The sequence below is a fragment of the Rhinopithecus bieti genome, unplaced genomic scaffold (genome assembly GCF_001698545.2).
Source record: "Rhinopithecus bieti isolate Rb0 unplaced genomic scaffold, ASM169854v2 scaffold_18353, whole genome shotgun sequence".
Lineage (NCBI taxonomy): Eukaryota > Metazoa > Chordata > Mammalia > Primates > Cercopithecidae > Rhinopithecus > Rhinopithecus bieti.
This window is the reverse complement of record NW_016809465.1, coordinates 1,204,413-1,224,673: the sequence shown is the minus strand read 5'-3', so window position 1 is coordinate 1,224,673 and position 20,261 is coordinate 1,204,413. Positions and strand designations below refer to the sequence as shown.

Sequence of the window (20,261 nt, the reverse complement as noted above, 5' to 3'; positions counted from 1 at the left end):
TAGCCAGGATGGTCTCGATCTCCTGACCTCGTGATCCGCCCGTCTCGGCCTCCCAAAGTGCTGGGATTACAGGCTTGAGCCACCGCGCCCAGCCTCTCCTGTGCTTCTTACTTTTCTTTCCAACCACCACATATTCTGGTTCAGCACCTTATTATTTCATGACCGAAGCCACTGTAATAGATTACATCATGGTCTGTCTCCAAACTGCCGTCTTTCTAATCATTCTTCAGAACAACTCTCTATGAATTATCTATTCAATCAATTTCTCTGCTGCTCAAGGAGTTTCTAAAATTCCTTGTTGATGACCGTATACAGCTCAGCTATTACAGTCTTATTTGAAAGTGATCTAATACTAGGCCTCAAATTAACATTTTTAATTTAACTATTACTCCTCCACATTCCAAGCAAACTATCCATTATTCTATCCATTATTCCCTAAAAACTCAATTTGTATGCTATTATCTGTATATTTGCTCCTCTTTATATTCTCAAACTCATTTCAATTTTCTGGGCCAACCTTAAATTCACTTTCAGTTCTTTCCTTAAGTATTTAATGAATACCCACTTTATACTAGGATCTGAGAATAAAACACAGAATCAGACAGACAAGGTTCATGTTCTCTTAAAGATTACTTATTTGATGCAAATCAAATAATAAAGAAGTAAACAAGTACTATAATTTCTATCGTAAGAACTACTACTAAAAACAACAACCAGGTCACAGGGTTGGCAGAAAGGAGTGGGGGAATTTAACTTTACAGACAATCCACTCAGATTTCCTTGAGGCAGACAGAGTAACTAACAAAGTCCTGAGGTACAGATGTACTACAAATATTTGAAGAATAACAAAGATGGTATGACTGACGCTTAGAGAGTACAGGCATTATTAGAGAGAGCATAGTACCACATGAGATTAGGTAGATGAGGGCAAGATTACATAGGGACTTAAAAGCTACAGTAATGCAAAGCCATTAAGTGATTTTAAAGCAGAGGAGTGGCATCATCTAATTTATATATTTTTAAAGACTTTTCTAAGTGCTGCATATGCAACGGCACAAATTAAAAGGGAGAGATTATTTAGGAGACTACTGCAATCATCTAAGAGAGATCCTTTTTACAGAAAAGACTGATGAAGAAGAGCAAAGGAACAGAGGAATTAAGAGTGAAAGAATCAAGAGTTCTAATTTGGTTATGTTAGGTTTAAGATATCTATTAGACATGGACAAGGAAGTACAAAGTAGGTAGCTTGACAGGGAAGAGGACAAATTTGGGAGTTATCAGCATACAATTTTTTTTCAAAACCATATAATTTACTAAGATAATTTAGGGAGAGTACAATAGAGAAGAAACAATGACTCAGGAGGATCATACAACATTTAGAATTGAAAAAAAAGAAGTGAGGCCAGGGAGAACGAGAAATGAGAAAGCAGTATCACAGAAGCAAAGCAAAAAAAAAAAAATGTGTCCATAAAGGAGTAGCTACTCATGTGTTGAATGCATAAAAACTGTCTCCCCAACAAGAACTGCAGATCAGCTAGAATGGGTTGAAAGGACAATGAGAATCAAGGAAATGAGACAATAGATCAAGGTATACTGATGTGAAAGTGAACAGAAAAATGGGACAATAAATGAAAAGTGTCATGAGGTCCAGAGATTTGTTTCTTAAATCTAGAAAACACATTTGTTTACAGACTAAAAATCAAAATGAGAGGGAAATACTGATAACCAAGGAAGAATTATAGGAGCCTTTCTGTATCAGTTCAGCACAAAGTGAACTCACCCTCCTCTGACTTCATTCTACCTATTTTCTCCATAATTTATGTGACCTCCCCTGTGATTTTGCTTGCTTTTTGAACAGCACTATCACTCTCTAGTTATATGACCCTGGACAAATTACTCAACTTCTCTGTATCTCAGTTTAGTCATCTGTAAAACAGGAATAATAAAATCTATTATAAACACACAACATATATAAAGCATTTAGCATGTAGTAAGCAGTCATTAAATTGCAACATTATTAAGCTTAACTATTCATGTGTCTTTTCCCTACAGCTAGAACAAAGGTAATTAAAGGCAAAGACTTCCATATTCACTATATCAGGGATTTATCTACATTCTAACAATTATTCCATTCCACTAAACTTTAAAGACAAGTTTTTAAAAATGTGAATTACCTCCATAGTTAATGCTAGACTCTGGTGTGTTGGAGATATCTAGGAGTGACCCTATAGAAAGGGAATGCTCAGCTGATGGGCGCTTACGGGGAGGAAACGGTGACACGTCTGTCTCTCTTGAAAGCTGAGCAAGTGTTTCTTTTAAACGACGTCTTTTGCGATTGCTGTTAGGGGTATTTAGAGAAAGCATTGACACTGATTTCTTGAGCTCAGGAGTATTTGCCTGTAATCAAAAGCACAAAAGCTCAATTTACTTCCATGGTTCTTTACTGAGACAGGAACAAGAGAAAAATATATTTACAAGTCTGACAAAATCTGGATTTGCACAATAATTTTATAACCCTACACTCTACCAGGCAATTCAGAAGTTTCATAAAACATAATAGTCAAGAGACCACTGTAATTGTCTAACCCTGAGCACCTCGTTTTTCTTCATAGCCACTATCACCATTACATTTTCATCTGTAAACTTGTTTACTGTCTGCTCCTTCATTAGCCCATAAACTTCACGAAGGCAGGGATCATTCACAGTCTGTTCACTGTATCCCTAGCAGAGTGCCTAGACACAATGCTTCCTAATATGTGCTGAGTAACTCTTGATTTTTAAGAGTTCTCTCCCTAAATCTAAAGCACACTTTTTAAACTTTAAGAACTATACATTTTGAAGTCTGAAGAGAACACAATATGGTACTATATAGATTTTACAGAAACAACTCATCTTCAATATTCCATTCAAAGTTATTAAATCCTAAAGTAAATATTCCCATAAAGCCTACTTTCATAACTTTATGTCATTTTGGTGAGTGATACCACTCTTCGCCAAGATCCACCCTAAAGACTAGATTTTCCTTGACTATATTCTACTATCAAACTCATCTTTTTAATGACATCTCTCCCCTTATCCTTCTTCAGTGGCTCCCAATACTTTTAGGATAATATCCAAGCTCATTAATGTATTAAAAACTTTTTGATTCTATCTATCCATTATCTGTTGGCCTTCCTTCCCACAGTGTATTTTAAATCCATATTAAACTACTTGTTATTTTAATGTACTCTCAAAGCTTTCATACCCTCTCCCAATTGGGGTTCTAACGAATGTCCTTACCTAATTGTCCTACTAAGTTGGGTCAACATTTATTTGACTGTTTTAATCCCTCCTGAGTCTCTCAGAGTGAGGCTACCTAAAATATATCACTCAATTGCGGCACACATCATTCCCCATAATAACTATGTACAAATCTATCTTTCCATTAAAAGTCTAAGTTTCTGAAGATAGTGTTCTTGTTCATAATGTTATCACCAAGAATTAGCACAGAACAACATATATTGGGTTAAAATAATACACATTACATTGAATCGTTCCACTTAAATCTACACAGACTAAGATAACTTGATATCCCAATTGTTTTAATCATTCTGAAATTCCTAAACATGCTCTCCAAATCTTCTGGACAGAAAAGTGTTCTTTTCAAACAATCAAGCTCACAGAATAACTAAGGGGTTAAAAGCATACCTTTTCATATAAATACATAGTTTCTCCAGCTCGGGCATCCATTTGAATGCTTCCCCAGAACCACTAGGTGAGAGAAAAAACATTTTAATAAACAGTTTACATTTATTTTATCAGAGAAACTATTAACAGTGTTTTTAAAAACCAACCACATTCTAGAATTACTTGCCTCTTGCTTGACAACATAAAGTTTCTTTGAAGGTTCAAAGGGAAGATCTTTTACTATATTCTCTTCAACTACAAGGTGAGTGCATCTTTCATCTCCAAGTGGTAAATATTTACCTCCTAAAGAGGAATGCACATAAGCATAGATAAGCCGAGCTACTTATTTCCAAACTCAAAATTTTTAAGAGGTATATTGACCAGGAAGTGATTAAGCAGGCCTAGGGACTAAAATATATATAACTTTCACATTATGCTAAATTTTACCTTGCATTTCAGTCATTTCTTCCATATTGGTTTTCTCTTCATCTGAAAATCCCAGGAAACTTAAAATACAATCTTGAAATGGAGGAACTTTAAATTCATTTCTAAAGTCATCAACTGCTGCACAGAAATCCCTAAAAACAAAATGCACTCTTCTAAAACCAGTTTAATTTAAATTCAAGTGTTAGGTATATCAATTTACAACCTATAGCAATTTTTAAGGTCTTAGCATAATCTATCTATTGGAAGGGTTTAACATTTGGTCCTGAAATGTTCACAAAAACTTCAGTTTAAAAAAATTGATGTGTCCTCAGTCATCCCAAAAGTAACTTCTGACAAAATGTGATCACAGATAAGCTTTACAACAGATTCAATCTTTTTCTCTATTATTTGAAGATTTATATGTACTGTGTTCCAAGGTTTTCATGAAATCTAAGTAATGATAACTTTCATGAAATCTTAAGTAATGATGAAGTGCCACAGCAAGAAATCATGAGCTTGGAAAACTAAGCAAAACAAGGCAATAAATTTTAAGCACCAATTAAAATGTAACCAGACAACATAAAATTTTAAAAATATGTAACAAAATCCAAATACCCAGATTTATTTAGCTATTATCTAATAATTTCAGAATGTTTATAATAGTCAAAATTACTTCACAAGGTAAAATCCAAAGATATCAAAGCTACCCTTCAATTTTCAATTTTTTATAACTTTGTTCTTCCTAGATTTTATTCTCCAAGCTACTCAGACTGAATTCATTTTTTCTATCTATGAAATAACTTTTTTTAGCACAAGGATTTATCTTTAAACCAGAATGTTTAATTTACATAATGAACTACTGAATTTCTGAACACTTACTGTTCATTCCGCCTTTCCCAAGCTTTATAAATCCATTCTGGCTTCATAATTGGAGTACCTAGACTCACAGCAACCTAAAAATATAAACATTACAATGAATTTTCTCCTTAAATAACTGCATTCAAGGAACTTCTAAACAGTTAACATACTTAATTTTTTGCAGTTTTAGATCACTATCTGCTTTGTAACAAAATAATTTAAAAATTAACAAACTGTTTTCCAATCATACAAGTTAGGGTAAAATAACTTTAAAACAAGTTCCATGGTGTGCAAATTGTTTCCTTATTTTATTTTAAATAAATATATCTCTGAAGTTCATCTTCATTAAATTTCTATTTCTCCATTCTTCACGTTTAATTCCTTGAAAGTATCACCCTCAAGATGGCACTACAGAAGAAGACATCTAAGTCACTAAAACCTTATACATGAGTTGAAATATTTAGGGTAAATTGAAGAGTACACTAAAATTATCATTTGCTACAAAATACACTAAGGGAGACTAAGAAAATCATAAAACTTGCGAAGACATTCAACTACAATCTTAAACTAAGATTCCCATCCTAATAAGAGTATTTTCTCCTTTTATAATCTTAAGTTAAATCTTAGAACCACTTTATAAGAGCAGAGCTCTGTTCTTATAAAGGGCACTTAGGTGGCCAGGCACAGTGGCTCACGCCTATAATCCCAGCACTTTGGGAGGCCAAGGTGGGCGGATCACCTGAGGTCAGGAGTTTGAGACCACCCTGGCCAATATGGTGAAACCCTGTCTCTACGAAAACTACAAAATTAGCCGCGTGGTGGTGTGCACTTGTAGTCCCAGCTACGCGGGAGNCTTCATTAAATTTCTATTTCTCCATTCTTCACGTTTAATTCCTTGAAAGTATCACCCTCAAGATGGCACTACAGAAGAAGACATCTAAGTCACTAAAACCTTATACATGAGTTGAAATATTTAGGGTAAATTGAAGAGTACACTAAAATTATCATTTGCTACAAAAATACACTAAGGGAGACTAAGAAAAATCATAAAACTTGCGAAGACATTCAACTACAATCTTAAACTAAGATTCCCATCCTAATAAGAGTATTTTCTCCTTTTATAATCTTAAGTTAAATCTTAGAACCACTTTATAAGAGCAGAGCTCTGTTCTTATAAAGGGCACTTAGGTGGCCAGGCACAGTGGCTCACGCCTATAATCCCAGCACTTTGGGAGGCCAAGGTGGGCGGATCACCTGAGGTCAGGAGTTTGAGACCACCCTGGCCAATATGGTGAAACCCTGTCTCTACGAAAACTACAAAAATTAGCCGGGCGTGGTGGTGTGCACTTGTAGTCCCAGCTACGCGGGAGGCTGAGGCAGGAGAATGGCGTGAACCCGGGAGGCAGAGCTTGCAGTGAGCTGAGATGGCGCCACTGCACTCCAGCCTGGGCAGCAGAGTGAGACTCCGTCTCAAAAAAAAAAAAAAAAAAGGCACTTAGACAAGAGTGAATTACCTACTCTCACAATTCCTACAATGTTATTCATCTACCAACCCCCATGATCCTAGTCATCTTTCAACACCTCACTCAAGTTCCATTGCCTACTTAAAACTTAACCACTCTTGGCGGGCACAGTGGTTCACATATGTAATCTCAACACTTTGGGAGGCCAAGGCAGGAGGATCACTTAAGCCCAGGAATTCGAAAGCAGCCTGGGTAACAGAGCAAGATCCCATCTCTATTAAAAAAAAAAAGAAAACCTTAACCACTCTTATGATTTAAAATATTTTACTAAATATACTCATAGCAAAAATTGAGATTCTGTTCTTTAATTGTGGAAGAAATAGGTAAAAGACTGCCATTATTAAACCCATCCCAAAATAATACTGTACTGAAATACACAAAAATACCCAAGTTTACATACCCTGAATTTTTCTCCTTGTGTACAATTTGCCACCAAATGTGTAACTTTTGAATTAAAGTCTTTTCGAATGACTCCACCCATGTGATGGACCAATGTCACCAATCGGACCTCAAAAGAAATATTAAGCAACATTGACTTTCTGGTTAATTTGAACAAAATTTTAAACTATGTTTACCACTCATTTAGCATTGACTAAATACTTCCTATTTATAAAATACAGGATTTTTATAAAGCTATTAAATTTTATGTCAAAATAAGTATAAAAAAAAGATTAGTTTGCCTATTAACACAGGCAAAATTATAGAGGTGGTATTAGTAAAGATTTCACACAAAAGTAAGTTAAACAACCACCTTTCCTATGGCCTAAATACATTGCTTTTAATACCATATTGTGTAAATATGTTTTTTTTTTTAAATACCAAGTTTTATCACATCAAGACTCTTCCCACAAAATTAGAGTAATACCCATCAGTTCCAACAACAAAGTATTGTGAACCAAAGAACTTTCTATGAATTCTCTAGGGCAATAGAATACTTTAAGGCTGAACTTGTATAATAAGAAATTGCAATGTATAAACAAAAACTTTAAACAACGTAGCCAATATGGTAACAAGAGAGTAAAACAGAATTGCTATGAAATCTTTCTATTAATTCATATCAGGCCAGCCTAGACAAAACACTGGTCTCTTTATAAGGCTCTTCAGGATTTGTTTCTTCACAAAATTTAAAATCTGGTATAGCAGTAATTTTATCCTTCAATATTTTAAAAATAAAACCATAATACTAAAAGGGAAAAAAAAAAACGCCAATTTTATTTAATTTTGCTATAAAAAATATGCTTTGAATTTGTTTCGTAATACTTACCAGTTCTTCTTTTTTTCTAAATCCAGTAAAGCATAATACTAGATTCACCATACTTGTACAATACAATGGGCGACATGAAAATGGCAAAGGCTGAAAGATATAACAATTTTAAATGTGAGCTTTCTCTTTAGTAGAAAATACAAACACAACTTTCTCAAGCTAAATGTATTTCCCCTCTTGCCATTCAACTTTCCCAATCCAAAGATTTACTGGCATTTTTCAATATGAAACAAAAAAACTGCAAAAAGACAGATTGCAAGTTTCCCAATAAAACCATTTCCCCTGATTCCTTAATCATATGCAATATACATAATCTAAACACACTTTACTCTCAGAAAATTAAACAAATATTAAATGCACTCTGACAGACATGAAGCAAAGTCTATAAGCAAAGTTTTCAGATTCCATACACTACTATAAATGATTCTAATTAATGTTATTAAAACAGGTCAGAGGCATTTTATAATAAACACTGAGTAAATATAACACATACACTTAAACGAAATATAATTTTAATCTTTAAGCTAATAAATGGTGATATTCAGTAAATAATTTACTCAACGGTTGTGGGGGTGTGTGTGTGTATAAAAGACAGAGAATGGTTTAAAAACAATAAAAGAATAAATTTTATTTTCATCATTATATATGATTATTTTTCAAAATTTGGTCTTTTAAAGTTTATTTGGGTTTTGAAACCAACCACTCCAAATCAAAATGTTAAAGAATTAAAGGTTAACATGTGCTTATTATTACTAACATGTATAACAATAGAAATACAAAGACCTAAGCAATTTTAAGTAAATAAGGCAAGCTTAAGAATGCCAAGACAGCAATAAAACCAAACAGGGACTAACTCTCATACGACTCATATTGAAATGCTGTTTAAAAACAAAAAGCAGGTAGACGCAGTGGCTCACACCTGTAATCACAACACTTTGGGAGGCAAAGGCAGGTAGATCACATGAGGTCAGAAGTTTGAGACCAGTCTGGCCAACATAGTGAAATCCTGTCTCTACTAAAAATAGAAAAGACTTAGCCAGGTATGGTGGCATGCACCTGCAGTCTCAGCTACTTGGGAGGCTGAGGCAGGAAGAATCGCTTGAAACTGGGAAAGCGGAGCTTGCAGTAAGCGGAGATCATTTATTTATTTATTAAATAAATAAATACAAAAAGCTAAAATAATTTTCGAATTTTAAGTTATACAGTAACTGATAAAAATGGAACTGTGGCATCTGTTCTGTGTTGAGAAAAATAAAACTTTACATATATGTATGAATTTCTGGAACCCAAGTTTAAGCAAGCAATCTTCTCTAAGACACTGTGATATAAAGATTGTGTATAGGCCAGGCGTGGTGGCTCACACCTGTAATCCCAGCACTTTGGGAGGCCAAGGCGAGAGGATCAAGAGGTCTTGACTCCTGGTAAGACGGTGAAACCCCGTCTCTACTAAAAGTACAAAAAATTAGCAGGGCATGGTGGCGGGCGCCTGTAGTCCCAGCTACTCAGGAGGCCGAGGTAGGAGAATGGTATGAACCTGGGAGGCCGAGCTTGCAGTGAGCCAAGATCACACCACTGCACTCCAGCCTGGGTGACAGAGCGAGACTCCGTCTCAAAAAAAAAAAAAGACAGTGAAGACTGTGTATATGTCTGTGTATATGCATTATGTACAGTTATCATTATTTAACTTTGAAAGGCTTTAGCTTTTCACTACTAAGTTTAAAATGGAGGAATTAAAGGACCACATTAGAGTAGCTACTATTATTCCTATTCTAAATATTTTACTCTCAACAATCAATGAGATTTTCCAAACAAATTTTTTGCTAATTAAAATTCATTAATAAAATTTAAACTTGAAATGTCATAATAAATGTATATATGCTTACCTCTCCTTTTTGTGAACAATTTAACACAATTGGAGGTCCAATAACTCTACAATCAGCCTTGTAGAGGTCATTAAAGACAGAATCCTGAAAGTCCGTGACTACGAATACATTTTCAAATTCTGGAGAATCCAAACCTTCAAATTCTTCCACTGACTCCATCTTTACAAAGCCCACTTTAATGTCCTTTTAATCATATAGTTAGCAGAAATAAAAATTATTTATATATCAAATAATCCATCTGTCTCTCTAAATAAGGCTTAATCAATTCAATATCAACTTTAACACGTTTATATTTGTAGAAAGTAAATTTCAATCACACAATAATCGGCATTACACTTAATGAACAACCATATTTCTTTACGTACTTACATTTTTACATATACATATCTCCATTCAAATTAAGTTCTTAAATTTTAAAATCAATATTATAAAGGCATAATTTTACTTATTAGTCATAAATCGAGTATGCCAAGTTCCATAAAATTAGAATGCTAAAGTTTTTAAGTACATGCATTTTGATATCAAGATGCATTAGAAAGATATCCACTACTGACCAAGAAAATGATACCATACATAAAGTTCTTACTGTACAAATTAACTATCTTCAGAAAAATAGGAAAATATTACTATAGCACTTAATACTTACAGAAAGGAAAATTAGCATAGTCATTTTAGTAGACATGTGAGAAATAAGAGAAAGATGTGCAATATGTAGCAGTTGCAGCATGGCAAATGTAGGATATAAAAAGACAAGTTACTTACAGTAAACACTTTATACATCCACGAAAAATAATGAAGATACTAAAGTATCTATATAACTCTTGTAACTCTTGTGTTAAATTAAAAATAAAAACGAAAAAAATTTTAAAAAACTCAAAATGGGTCAGTAAAGTATTTGAATTTTATTTGCAAGGCTAGTGTGATGTGCTAAATTATGTACCCCCAAAATTCATGTTGAAGCCCTGACCTAGAATGAAGAATGAAGTCCTTAGAATGTGACTATATTTGGAGATAAGGACTTTAAAGAGGTAATTAAGGTTAAATGAGATCATATGGGTGGGCCCTAATCCAATCTGGTGTCCCAATAAGAGGAAACGCCAGGGATGCAAGGACACATACAAGAAAGGTCATGTGAGGACAGCAAAAGGAGACTGCAAGCCAAAGTGAGAGGCCTCAAGAGAAACTAAACCTGCACACACCTTAATCTTGGACTTCTAGCCTCCAGAACTGTGAGAAAAGAAATTTCTACTGTTTAAGCAATTAACTATGTGGTATTTTGTTATGGCAGCCCTAGCAAACTAAAACACCTGGATTCCAGAATGAGATTATTTCATATGCTGAAGCAAACTCCCTGACTATAAATTACCGTGATTTATAATTTTGGAAATACAGCAAGAATTTAGACTAAATATAAAATTAATGAGAAAAAAGAAGCTAAGGAGTTTAAAAGAAAATTATCAGATCTTTGTAGATCTTTGTAGATCTTTGTAGATCTTTGTGTCATTTAAAGTTAATAATGAAACCCTTATAAAGTAATTTGGTATTATTTAAAATATATGCTACAGTTTTGGGTACCAGAACACCCAAATTTTTAAAGTATAAAACAGTTTCTATTTCTTAAGCTTCAGATTGCACAAAATACACCTTGTGCCCAATTCCAATCACCAGAAAGTAGACTAATACAATCAAGGGAAGTGCAGCATGCCACATGCAATGAGTTGCTTTGACCTACCATATTAATAACACTTTTTATTAATTTTCCATCCGATTTTCCAGGACAACTTTCTTTTATCTTTATAACAGGGACTTCCATTATTTTAATAGTCTGTGGAAAAGACACTTAAGTATGAGGTTAAGAAAGCTATGAAACTATTAACACACTGATGGAAGAAAAATTGCATTATATAAAAAAAAAAACTAAACTAAACTAAAACCTAAAACTCCATACCTTTAAGGCTTTTATAAGTTCTTCTTGTTTTCCAGCTTCTTGAACCAATATCACTCTTGTTTCAATCTGAGGCATCTCTTCTGTTAAAATTTAAAATGTTTCAATATGTTTATCATTAATTAACATCACAATCAGTAGCTCCTTATCGCTCTTTTGGCTATATCTGGTATGTATTACATCTTTGAGGGAATCAAAACTTTCTCTAAATTTAATAGGACTCAACTCCCAACTTACTACAAAAATATTTGGCTATATATCACTTTAGAGAGAGAGAAACCATATTGTAGCAGGGTATACAAATATCATTCCTCCTAGCCAGAGAATGCGCTATCTTACATAGTCATCCTCCTCAACAGTGCATACAATTTTAGGAAAGACCCATTTATAAAGTCGTAAAGGAAAAAGTAGCTCTTCACCTAACTAATCATGACTGTGTAACTTCTAGCTAACAATGTTGTAGCTAGACCGCCCTCACATACAGAAAACGGAATATCCAAATTAAGATGCCTCCCTTTTCAAAGCTGCAAAGCATACAAATAATCTAAATAATACTCAGAAAAACGAAATAGTTTAAAGGAATTCTGTCAACAAATATTCACTTAATACCTGTGCTCTAGCATTACAGTTGGTATTAAAATTAAATCATAAGAAAGTCACTAGTAAGTTTGGAATTAAAATAGAAATTGATTGTTTTAAAGCAGGTAACAGGTTTACCTTCTACATATGAAGTAGATTCAATAAGTAAGTTTTCCTTGGAAATCTCAGTAACTTTAGAATCAAAAATGGAAAAGTCTGCCAAGCTAGTCCTCCCAGTAGTGGATGTTAATACACTATTTTCAGCCATGATTTGTATTCTTCTAAATCAGCTGAAAAAATAAAATTTGAATAAAAATACATAAACATGGTCATTGGGCAAAATAAGTATTAGAGGCTCTTCTGTACCTAGAATTTATAAAAGTATTATTACCCATTTTTTTAATGAACCAAAGAAAAGTCACTGAACTTCTCTGAGCTCTTTTTCTGTAAAATAAACATACTAATACCTGACTCACAGGAATATAATAAAAATAACAATGTATCAAAAGCACATAGAACATTACTAGACATACAACACTCAACTGTAATCATAAATATTATTCTACCTCCCTTCTCCACACCTTTGCCCTCAACCAATTTCTCTTCCTATATTCACTTGTAACACCACCATAACACACCTCCCACAAAAATCCTAGCCAAAAATCTGAGATCTATCCTTATTCTTTCCTCTCCCACATTTCCCTCCCCAAAATTCCTATCAATCCTACCTCAACTATTTCTGGGATCTGGCCCCCCTTCTCTATGCGCTCAATGCCACAATGGTCACTTGGTCTAATAAAACAGGTCCACACAACTTTACCATCAGTTTCTCTAGAAATCACTCTCCACATGGTTTTCAGGAATATGCACCTAAATACAAATGTGACCATATCACTTCCCTGCTTAACAACTTCTGTGAGTCCTCCTTATATGTCCAAGTCCAAATTCACCACCAAGTTCACAATTTGGTCCCAGCCTAACTATTCACCCTCACCCTCTGTAACTCCCCCAGTCCCTATACAATCTATGCAACAGCAACAATGAATTTTCAGCTATTTTTCATGCACAAATCATAATTTACATCACATCTATTTGCATTTAGTGCTCCACTCTCCACCTAGCTTGTCTTCTAACCCCCAATCCATCACTCTTGACTCATACTCTGTGGATGTCTCTAAACCACTCCTGTATAATTGGGCTGCTCCCTTGTCAGTATTTTCATAATTCTTTAAAAACACCTCTACCCTAAAAGGTTTGACAAAACAATTATGCATTGATGAGTGCCAATATAACTCTGGACTATGAAAGAAAATCCTTTTTTAAGTTTTCCAGTACTTAAAAAGAGTTTAAAAGCTAGACAGGGAATAAAAGGTTTAACAGGTTTTCATCAGGGTGGGTTTGGTGGCTCACATCTGAAATCCCAGCACTTCTGGAGGCCAAGGCAGGAGGATCACTTGAGGCCAGAATTTCAACACCAGACTGGGCAACATAGCAAGACCCCATCTCTACAAAAAATTTAAAAATTAGCCAGGTGTGGTGGCAGATGCCTATAGTAGCTACTCAAGAGGCTGAGGCAGGGGAACCACTTGAACCCAGGAGTTTGAGGTTGTAGTGAGCTGTGATCCCACCACTGCACTCCAGCCTAGGTGATAGAGCAAGACCCTGTCTCTCTAAAAAAAAATTTTTTAGAGATTTTTATCAATTTTCAATAAGTCAACTTTACTGAGAGAAAATTTCTAAAATATTAGGCAAATATACAGAGGACCCACCTTTAACTAGAGCTACTTGTCAGACTTTCCCCTTTCCTACTTCTTCAGATTAATAAAATATACAAATGCCTTCCTCCAGAGTCTTAGCAAAGTAACAGTTTAAACTGTATGCTGTGAAGAAACAATAAGGTATCACAACATCATTTTTGGATGCTGAAAATAAGGAATGTAATGACCTGCACACTAATAACAGCACAGCTGTTAGCGTGTCATGTGCCACTTCAAAATCAGGCAACTCAGCTTCCTGTCTCAGCCCTGCACATAGCCTCAGTTTCCACATTGGTGGAACACACGTAGTACAACTCAAATCTAGTTAATATGAAAACTGATTAGATGTCTGAAAGTGAACAACAAACAACTATTCTCATGTAATATTCACAATATGGATATTTCTTATTGCTTTACTATACATCCATGTCAATTATTATTCTAAGGCTCTCCAAAAGAGCGGTCCAATAGTTGTAACAATCTTAATTTAGAATCAATGATAAATTCTATCCAGCCCTATTATTTTAAGTCTTCTACACTCAACCATTTCCAATGAAAATGCATTAATGTGGCTTTCATTCGAAGTCCCCTTAAAAGAATGTTTAAAAAAAAAGTCAGGAGATGAGCTAACCTGCTTTAAGGACTGGAGGAGGGAAATCAAAAATACCATTTGAAAGGCCGGGCGCGGTGGCTCACGCTTGTAATCCCAGCACTTGGAGGCCAAGGTGGGCGGATCACAAGTTCGAGACCAGCCTGGCCAACACAGTGAAACGCCGTCTCTACTAAAAATATAAAAATTAGCTGGGCATGGTGGCAGGCGCCTGTAATCCCAGCTACTCAGAAGGCTGAGGCAGGAGAATCGCTTGAACCCGCGAGGCGGAGGTTGCAGTGAGGCGAGATCCTGCCACTGCACTCCAGCCTAGGTGACAAGAGGTAGACTCTGTCTTAAAAAAAAAAAAAAAAAAAAATTGAAAATATTTACGTTTTTCTCCTATGCGTCCCTCTTTAAGAGGGAGCACAACAAATGATCAAAAGCAGATGATTAATAAAAGGCAGGGAGCATAGCAGATGATCAAAAGCAGATGATTAATAATTAAAATTGTCCCTGTTGATACTGTATATGATCAATTTATTGCCAAAACAGCTTCAAAATTTATAGAGAAAAAGAGATGCATGGTAACTTGATGACTAACATCCAACAGTCTGATTAGAAATTGAAATATATTAATCACTTTTTTTCAAGTTACTGTATTCCAGAAGCCTTTAAAATAAGCACAATAGGATCAGTGTTCATAAATTTACACGGCTTCTCACCCAAGAACAGACCCAAAGAGCTTCTAACTAAACACACTATAACACATGCCCCCTTTTATCCCAGAGATAACATCTGCCATGTAAACAAACATTCAAGTTTCCTTTTACTTAAATACTTTTTAGGCAATCATCTTCCAAGGTGAAGGACTAAAATGCAATCCTGGGTATAATGGTGGTGTTATTAACAATAACATTACCATTAACTGACATTTTACTTAACGCTTAATACGTGGCAGACATTGTCCTAAACCTTTTAATCTCTGCAGTAATCCTAAGAGGCAGGTACTATTACTATTTTCAATTTATAGATGAAGAAACCTAGGAACAGAGAGGTTAAGTAACTTCCCCTAAGTCAAACTATTAGTAAGGGGTAAAAGAAGTATTCAAAGCCGGGCTGAATCCAGAGGCTGCGCCTTTAACCACTAAGCCAGACACATCTGTGCCGGGTGGCTGGGGAGGACGAGGGGCGGATGGCCTGGATTTATCTTGCAAAAACGAAAAACTAAACTTCCCGCAAAGAAGCCAGGATGAATCCTAGAATAAAACCACTGCACACTCTGAGATAAGCCCCCAAAGGCTGCAAGTGCCGGTCCCCAGAGCCACAGGGCTGCGCGGCTTGCCAAAATCCCTTTCCCAACTCCTTCCCTTCACCCACACTCTTCCGTCCAAAAGAGCCAACAGGTGAGGGCGAAGATGCCCAGCAATACTGGGGGCTTCGGGCTCCCACTCCGCGTCAGGGCCCAGCTGCTGGGGGTGGGGTGCGGCGAGGGAGTTCCCGGAGCCGGGAAGCCAGAGCTGGGGCGCTCCGGAATTCGCGGTCACTAGGGGCGGGGACGTCGACCGCAGGCAAAAGAGCCCTTGGCTCTGGAGCCGCTCGCCCACTTGCACCTCCCTCACTCACACAGAGTCCTTACCACCCTCAAAAAAGCCCTAGGACTTCCACCTCTTCAAACGCCGACTCTTCTCACAGATACCGCCATTCCTTGCCCGCGGCCGCCACAACCGATTCAAAAAGTAAGCTGCTCTCTCTAAGAGCCATGCCGATTGGCGTGTGATGTCAACCTCTTTCCCATAGGCAGGAGTCTCCAGAGGGGCGGTGATTGGTCGAAGCTCTTCACCTCCCGGCAGGCGCCGCTCGATTGGTTGTGCGTGTGTTTCAAATAAGCCCAACGGCTCGGCGTCGGGACGTCAGGAGTTTGCCGGGAAGTGCCCGGATGTGGCCAGGAGGTGGCGGTGGTGGCTCCTGAGCTCTTATAGGAGTAGCAGGTGTTTCTGTGACTACCGCGTATTTACTCGGTAAACATCCTATTTCCTGAGGAAAGTTTGGGTGGATTCTCCTCGGCCCCACCCAGCTTTTTTTTTTTTTTTTTAAGCGATACCAAATCTTCTAAACTTAAATCAGTGCCGCCAGAGATAAATGTTTCCCTGCTGGTTGCTGTGAGCTGTAGGATTTTCCCATCGGGATGCTTTCTGCTTTACGAATGTATTTAAATTTGAGTTAAGGGATTTTGACTTTGATAGTTGTATTGGCGTGTGGCAGGGCCAAGGACCGGTCCTAGAACTCGGGCTCCACAGGTGGACTTCAAATCAGCAGCCTCTTATTTAAATCCTATTATTTAAAGCTCTGCGCTCCCATCTAGGGAATATCGCGGGTTAGAATCAATTCTTAGAAATTAGAAAAATTCTCGGATTTTTTAAAAGATAGGCTTGCATTTAATAAAATATGCCACTAGATTCTAGAATTTTGGAGCCAAACTGCCTCCTCGTTGCCCCCCTCCGCCCACTAAGAACTTGTACTTTCCCCTAAAGTCTAGTCAAGAATTTATCAAGTTTTTCCTGTGATTAGTGTTGCTATTATGAAAAATAATTTATTTCTTTATTCTCTAAATATGATACCGTATAACACAATCTCTTAAGAAAATACACCCCACCAGGTGGGTTTTGCATAGTTCCCACCTGAAGGCTAATATAAATAAAAGAAGAAAGGGGAATCAGATGCCAGAACCTAAATACCAATAAGAAGAGGCAAACGTGTACTTTGGGATGGAACACTTGTGAGCATCTCAAGCAGGTCGTGGGGACTTACAATTTTTTCTGATTTTGTCAGGCAATCTTAGAATGCCGGAAAAGTTTATAATGCTGTCCACAAAATGAATGAAGCAATCTGGTAATTATCGGTTTCCCTGCTTGTCAGTATTTAAGTCTGACCTTCATTAAAATGCTGTGATAACTGTTAGGGCAGAAGAAAAGAAAAATAGGGATTGAAATTTCCATTTGGAATGTGCTTGCATATTTGGAAGTTGGGTGTGCCCAGCATTCCAAAAATGTTCATCACTGAAAACATATTAAGCTACTGTGGGAAGCAGCCCTGCTTCCTTTGTGCACCGCTTTCTGCTCAACAGACTTTCCAAGGCTAATGATTTACTGTGTATGGTATCATTGCCATGAATTTTAAACTCCCCTAACAAAAGCTATACTTGATTTCTTTTAAGGGATGTGTGGCAGTTATATTAACAAATAAAATCTTTTTCACTCTCTTAGGTCTTCATTTACTCAGCAAATATTTACTAACTTTAAGACAGCCATTGTGCTTGTTGGGGTTATAAAAATGAATACGGCATAGAAAACTGCCTCTCTGGACCACACAATCTGGTGAGGGAAATTAGCAGATAAACAGATAATTACAGTATAAGGGAGAGAAGAAAGAGAATCAACATACTGATAGTTTGCTATGCACTTTATACCTTACTTAATCCTTAACGCACAAGTAGGTATCATAGTCTCGTGATACCATGAAACTGTAGGAAAGGTTTAAGTAACTTACCCAGTCTCCTAATAAATATTTTAGCCTGCATTAGAACCCAGAAATAATAGATGAGTGTAAATAAAGTCTAGTATAGATCTGTCTGCAGGCTCAAAGAAAGCAATGTGGAGAGGAGTATTTCAGAAAATTGTGTGCATAGGTGATCATATGCCACTTAATTGCACCTAGCAGAGGGCAGGTGTCTGGTAAAGTAAAACATGATCCCTAATCTTCAGGTCTTTTCAAAAAGCTAGTACTGCAAAGGCAAATGTTGCATATTGCTCTCTAATACAGACAGGAATCTCACATGTAGGTACCAAATAAATATTTCTAGAGTGAATGAGCTAGATCCAAGTTCATTCATGATATTTGAGAGACTGGATGTCCTGATTAACCTATTCATAGGTTATTCATTTAATGACTATTAAGCACCCATTAGGCACTATGCTAGCACTGAGAATATAGCTGTGACAAGACAAACATGGACCTTGTTCTCATGACACTTCTAGCAGCTGTATTTGTGGTGAAAATTTATTGTATGCATAGGTTTTCACAGAATTCAAATACCTACAAAACAATGATGCAAGTAACTTAGTCTTACTGAGTCAGAAACTGTTTCAAGTGCTATAGTGTTTCAAGATCAGCATTATGAAAAATGTTTAAATACTATATAGGGCATAGGCAATTGAACTGAATGGCATATTAACCTTGAACTTTTTTAAAAAATTAAATGCTTAATATTAGCTTGTTTACTTGCACTTTAGGCTGTCATAAAAGCTCAGTATATATAGGAGACAGTAAACAGTTTGGTGTGCCTGTAGCAAAATACACATGAAGAGGAGAGTGGAAGACAACTGGCATATGCTAGGTTAGGCTGGGTGTGGGGCTCATGCCTATAATTCCAGCACTTTGGGAGACTAAGGTGGGAGGATGCCTTGAAGCTGAGAGTTCAAGACCAGCCTAGGCAACCAAGTGAGGACCCCGCCCCCGCCCTGCCCCCAGTCTCTACAATAAAAGTAAAAATTAAAAAATTACCCGACTTCGGTAGCATGTGCCTGTGGTCCCAGTCCCCAGGAGGCTGAGGGGGGAGGATTGTTTGAGCCCAGAAGTTCAAGGCTGTAGCAAGTTATGAGCTCATCACTGCACTCCAGCCTGGGCGATAGAGCAAGACCCACCTGCCCCGCCCCCATCTCTTAAGAAAAAATAAATGCTGGCCAGGTGCGGTGGCTCATGCCTGTAATCCCAGCACTTTGGGAGGCCGAGGCAGGCAGATCACGAGGTCAGGAGATCGAGACCATCCTGGCTAACACGGTGAAATCCTGTCTCTACTAAAAATACAAAAAAAATTAGCCAGGCATGGTGGCGGGCGCCTGTAGTCCCAGCTATTCGGGAGGCTGAGGCTGGAGAATGGCGTCAGGAGGCGGAACTTGCAGTGAGCCGAGATCACGCCACTGCACTCCAGCCTGGGCAACACAGCTAGACTCTGTCTCAAAAAATAAAAATAGAAAATAAAAAGTAAAATAAATGCCATGTTAAAAGGAGCTTGGGAAGGGCTCCACTGCCATGACAGAATTTAAACTTTATGCTGAAAGCATTGAAGATCAATTAAAAACCTTGAAGCAAGAAAATTTTATGGTCTTTTTTGTTTTGTTTTGTTTTGTTTTTTGAGACGGAGTCTTGCTCCGTTGCCCAGGCTGGAGTGCAGTGGCCAGATCTCAACTCACTGCAAGCTTTGCCTCCCGGCTTCACGCTATTCTCCTGCCTCAGCCTCCCGAGTACATGGGACTACAGGCGCCTGCCACCTCGCCCGGCTAGTTTTTTGTATTTTTTTAGTAGAGAGGGTTTCACCGTGTTAGCCAGGATGGTCTCGATCTCCTGACCTCGTGATCCGCCCGTCTCGGCCTCCCAAAGTGCTGGGATTACAGGCTCGATTCACGGTGCCCTGCCAGTCTGTGCTATTTTTTTAAAGGTAGCAATCTGGACCGGACGCAGTGGCTCACGCCTGTAATCCCAGCACTTTGGGAGCCCAAGACGGGCGGATCACCTGAGGTCAGGAGTTTGAGACCACCCTGGCCAATATGGTAAAACTTTGTCTCTAAGAAAACTACAAAAATTAGCTGGGCGTGGTGGTGCGCACCTGTAGTCCCAGCTACTCCAGAGACTGAGGCAGGAGAATCGCTTGAACCCAGGAGGCGGGGGTTGCGGTGAGCCGAGATCAAGCCACTGCACTCCCGCCTGGGCAA

General features: G+C 37.3%; 1 protein-coding gene across 1 annotated transcript in view; it reads right to left on the bottom strand.

Moving 5' to 3' along the window:
• Window positions 1-16,283, bottom strand: part of ECT2 (epithelial cell transforming 2) — a 67,200-nt gene extending 50,917 nt beyond the window's left edge. The window contains 12 exon segments of the mRNA XM_017889482.1: window positions 2,175-2,397; window positions 3,688-3,750; window positions 3,854-3,969; window positions 4,114-4,244; window positions 4,972-5,045; window positions 6,874-6,981; window positions 7,738-7,827; window positions 9,621-9,803; window positions 11,353-11,445; window positions 11,569-11,648; window positions 12,283-12,434; window positions 16,130-16,283. Of these exon segments, the coding sequence (XP_017744971.1) occupies window positions 2,175-2,397; window positions 3,688-3,750; window positions 3,854-3,969; window positions 4,114-4,244; window positions 4,972-5,045; window positions 6,874-6,981; window positions 7,738-7,827; window positions 9,621-9,803; window positions 11,353-11,445; window positions 11,569-11,648; window positions 12,283-12,412 (1,291 nt within the window). The 5' untranslated portion in view covers window positions 12,413-12,434; window positions 16,130-16,283.
• Window positions 16,284-20,261: the final 3,978 nt, after the last annotated feature.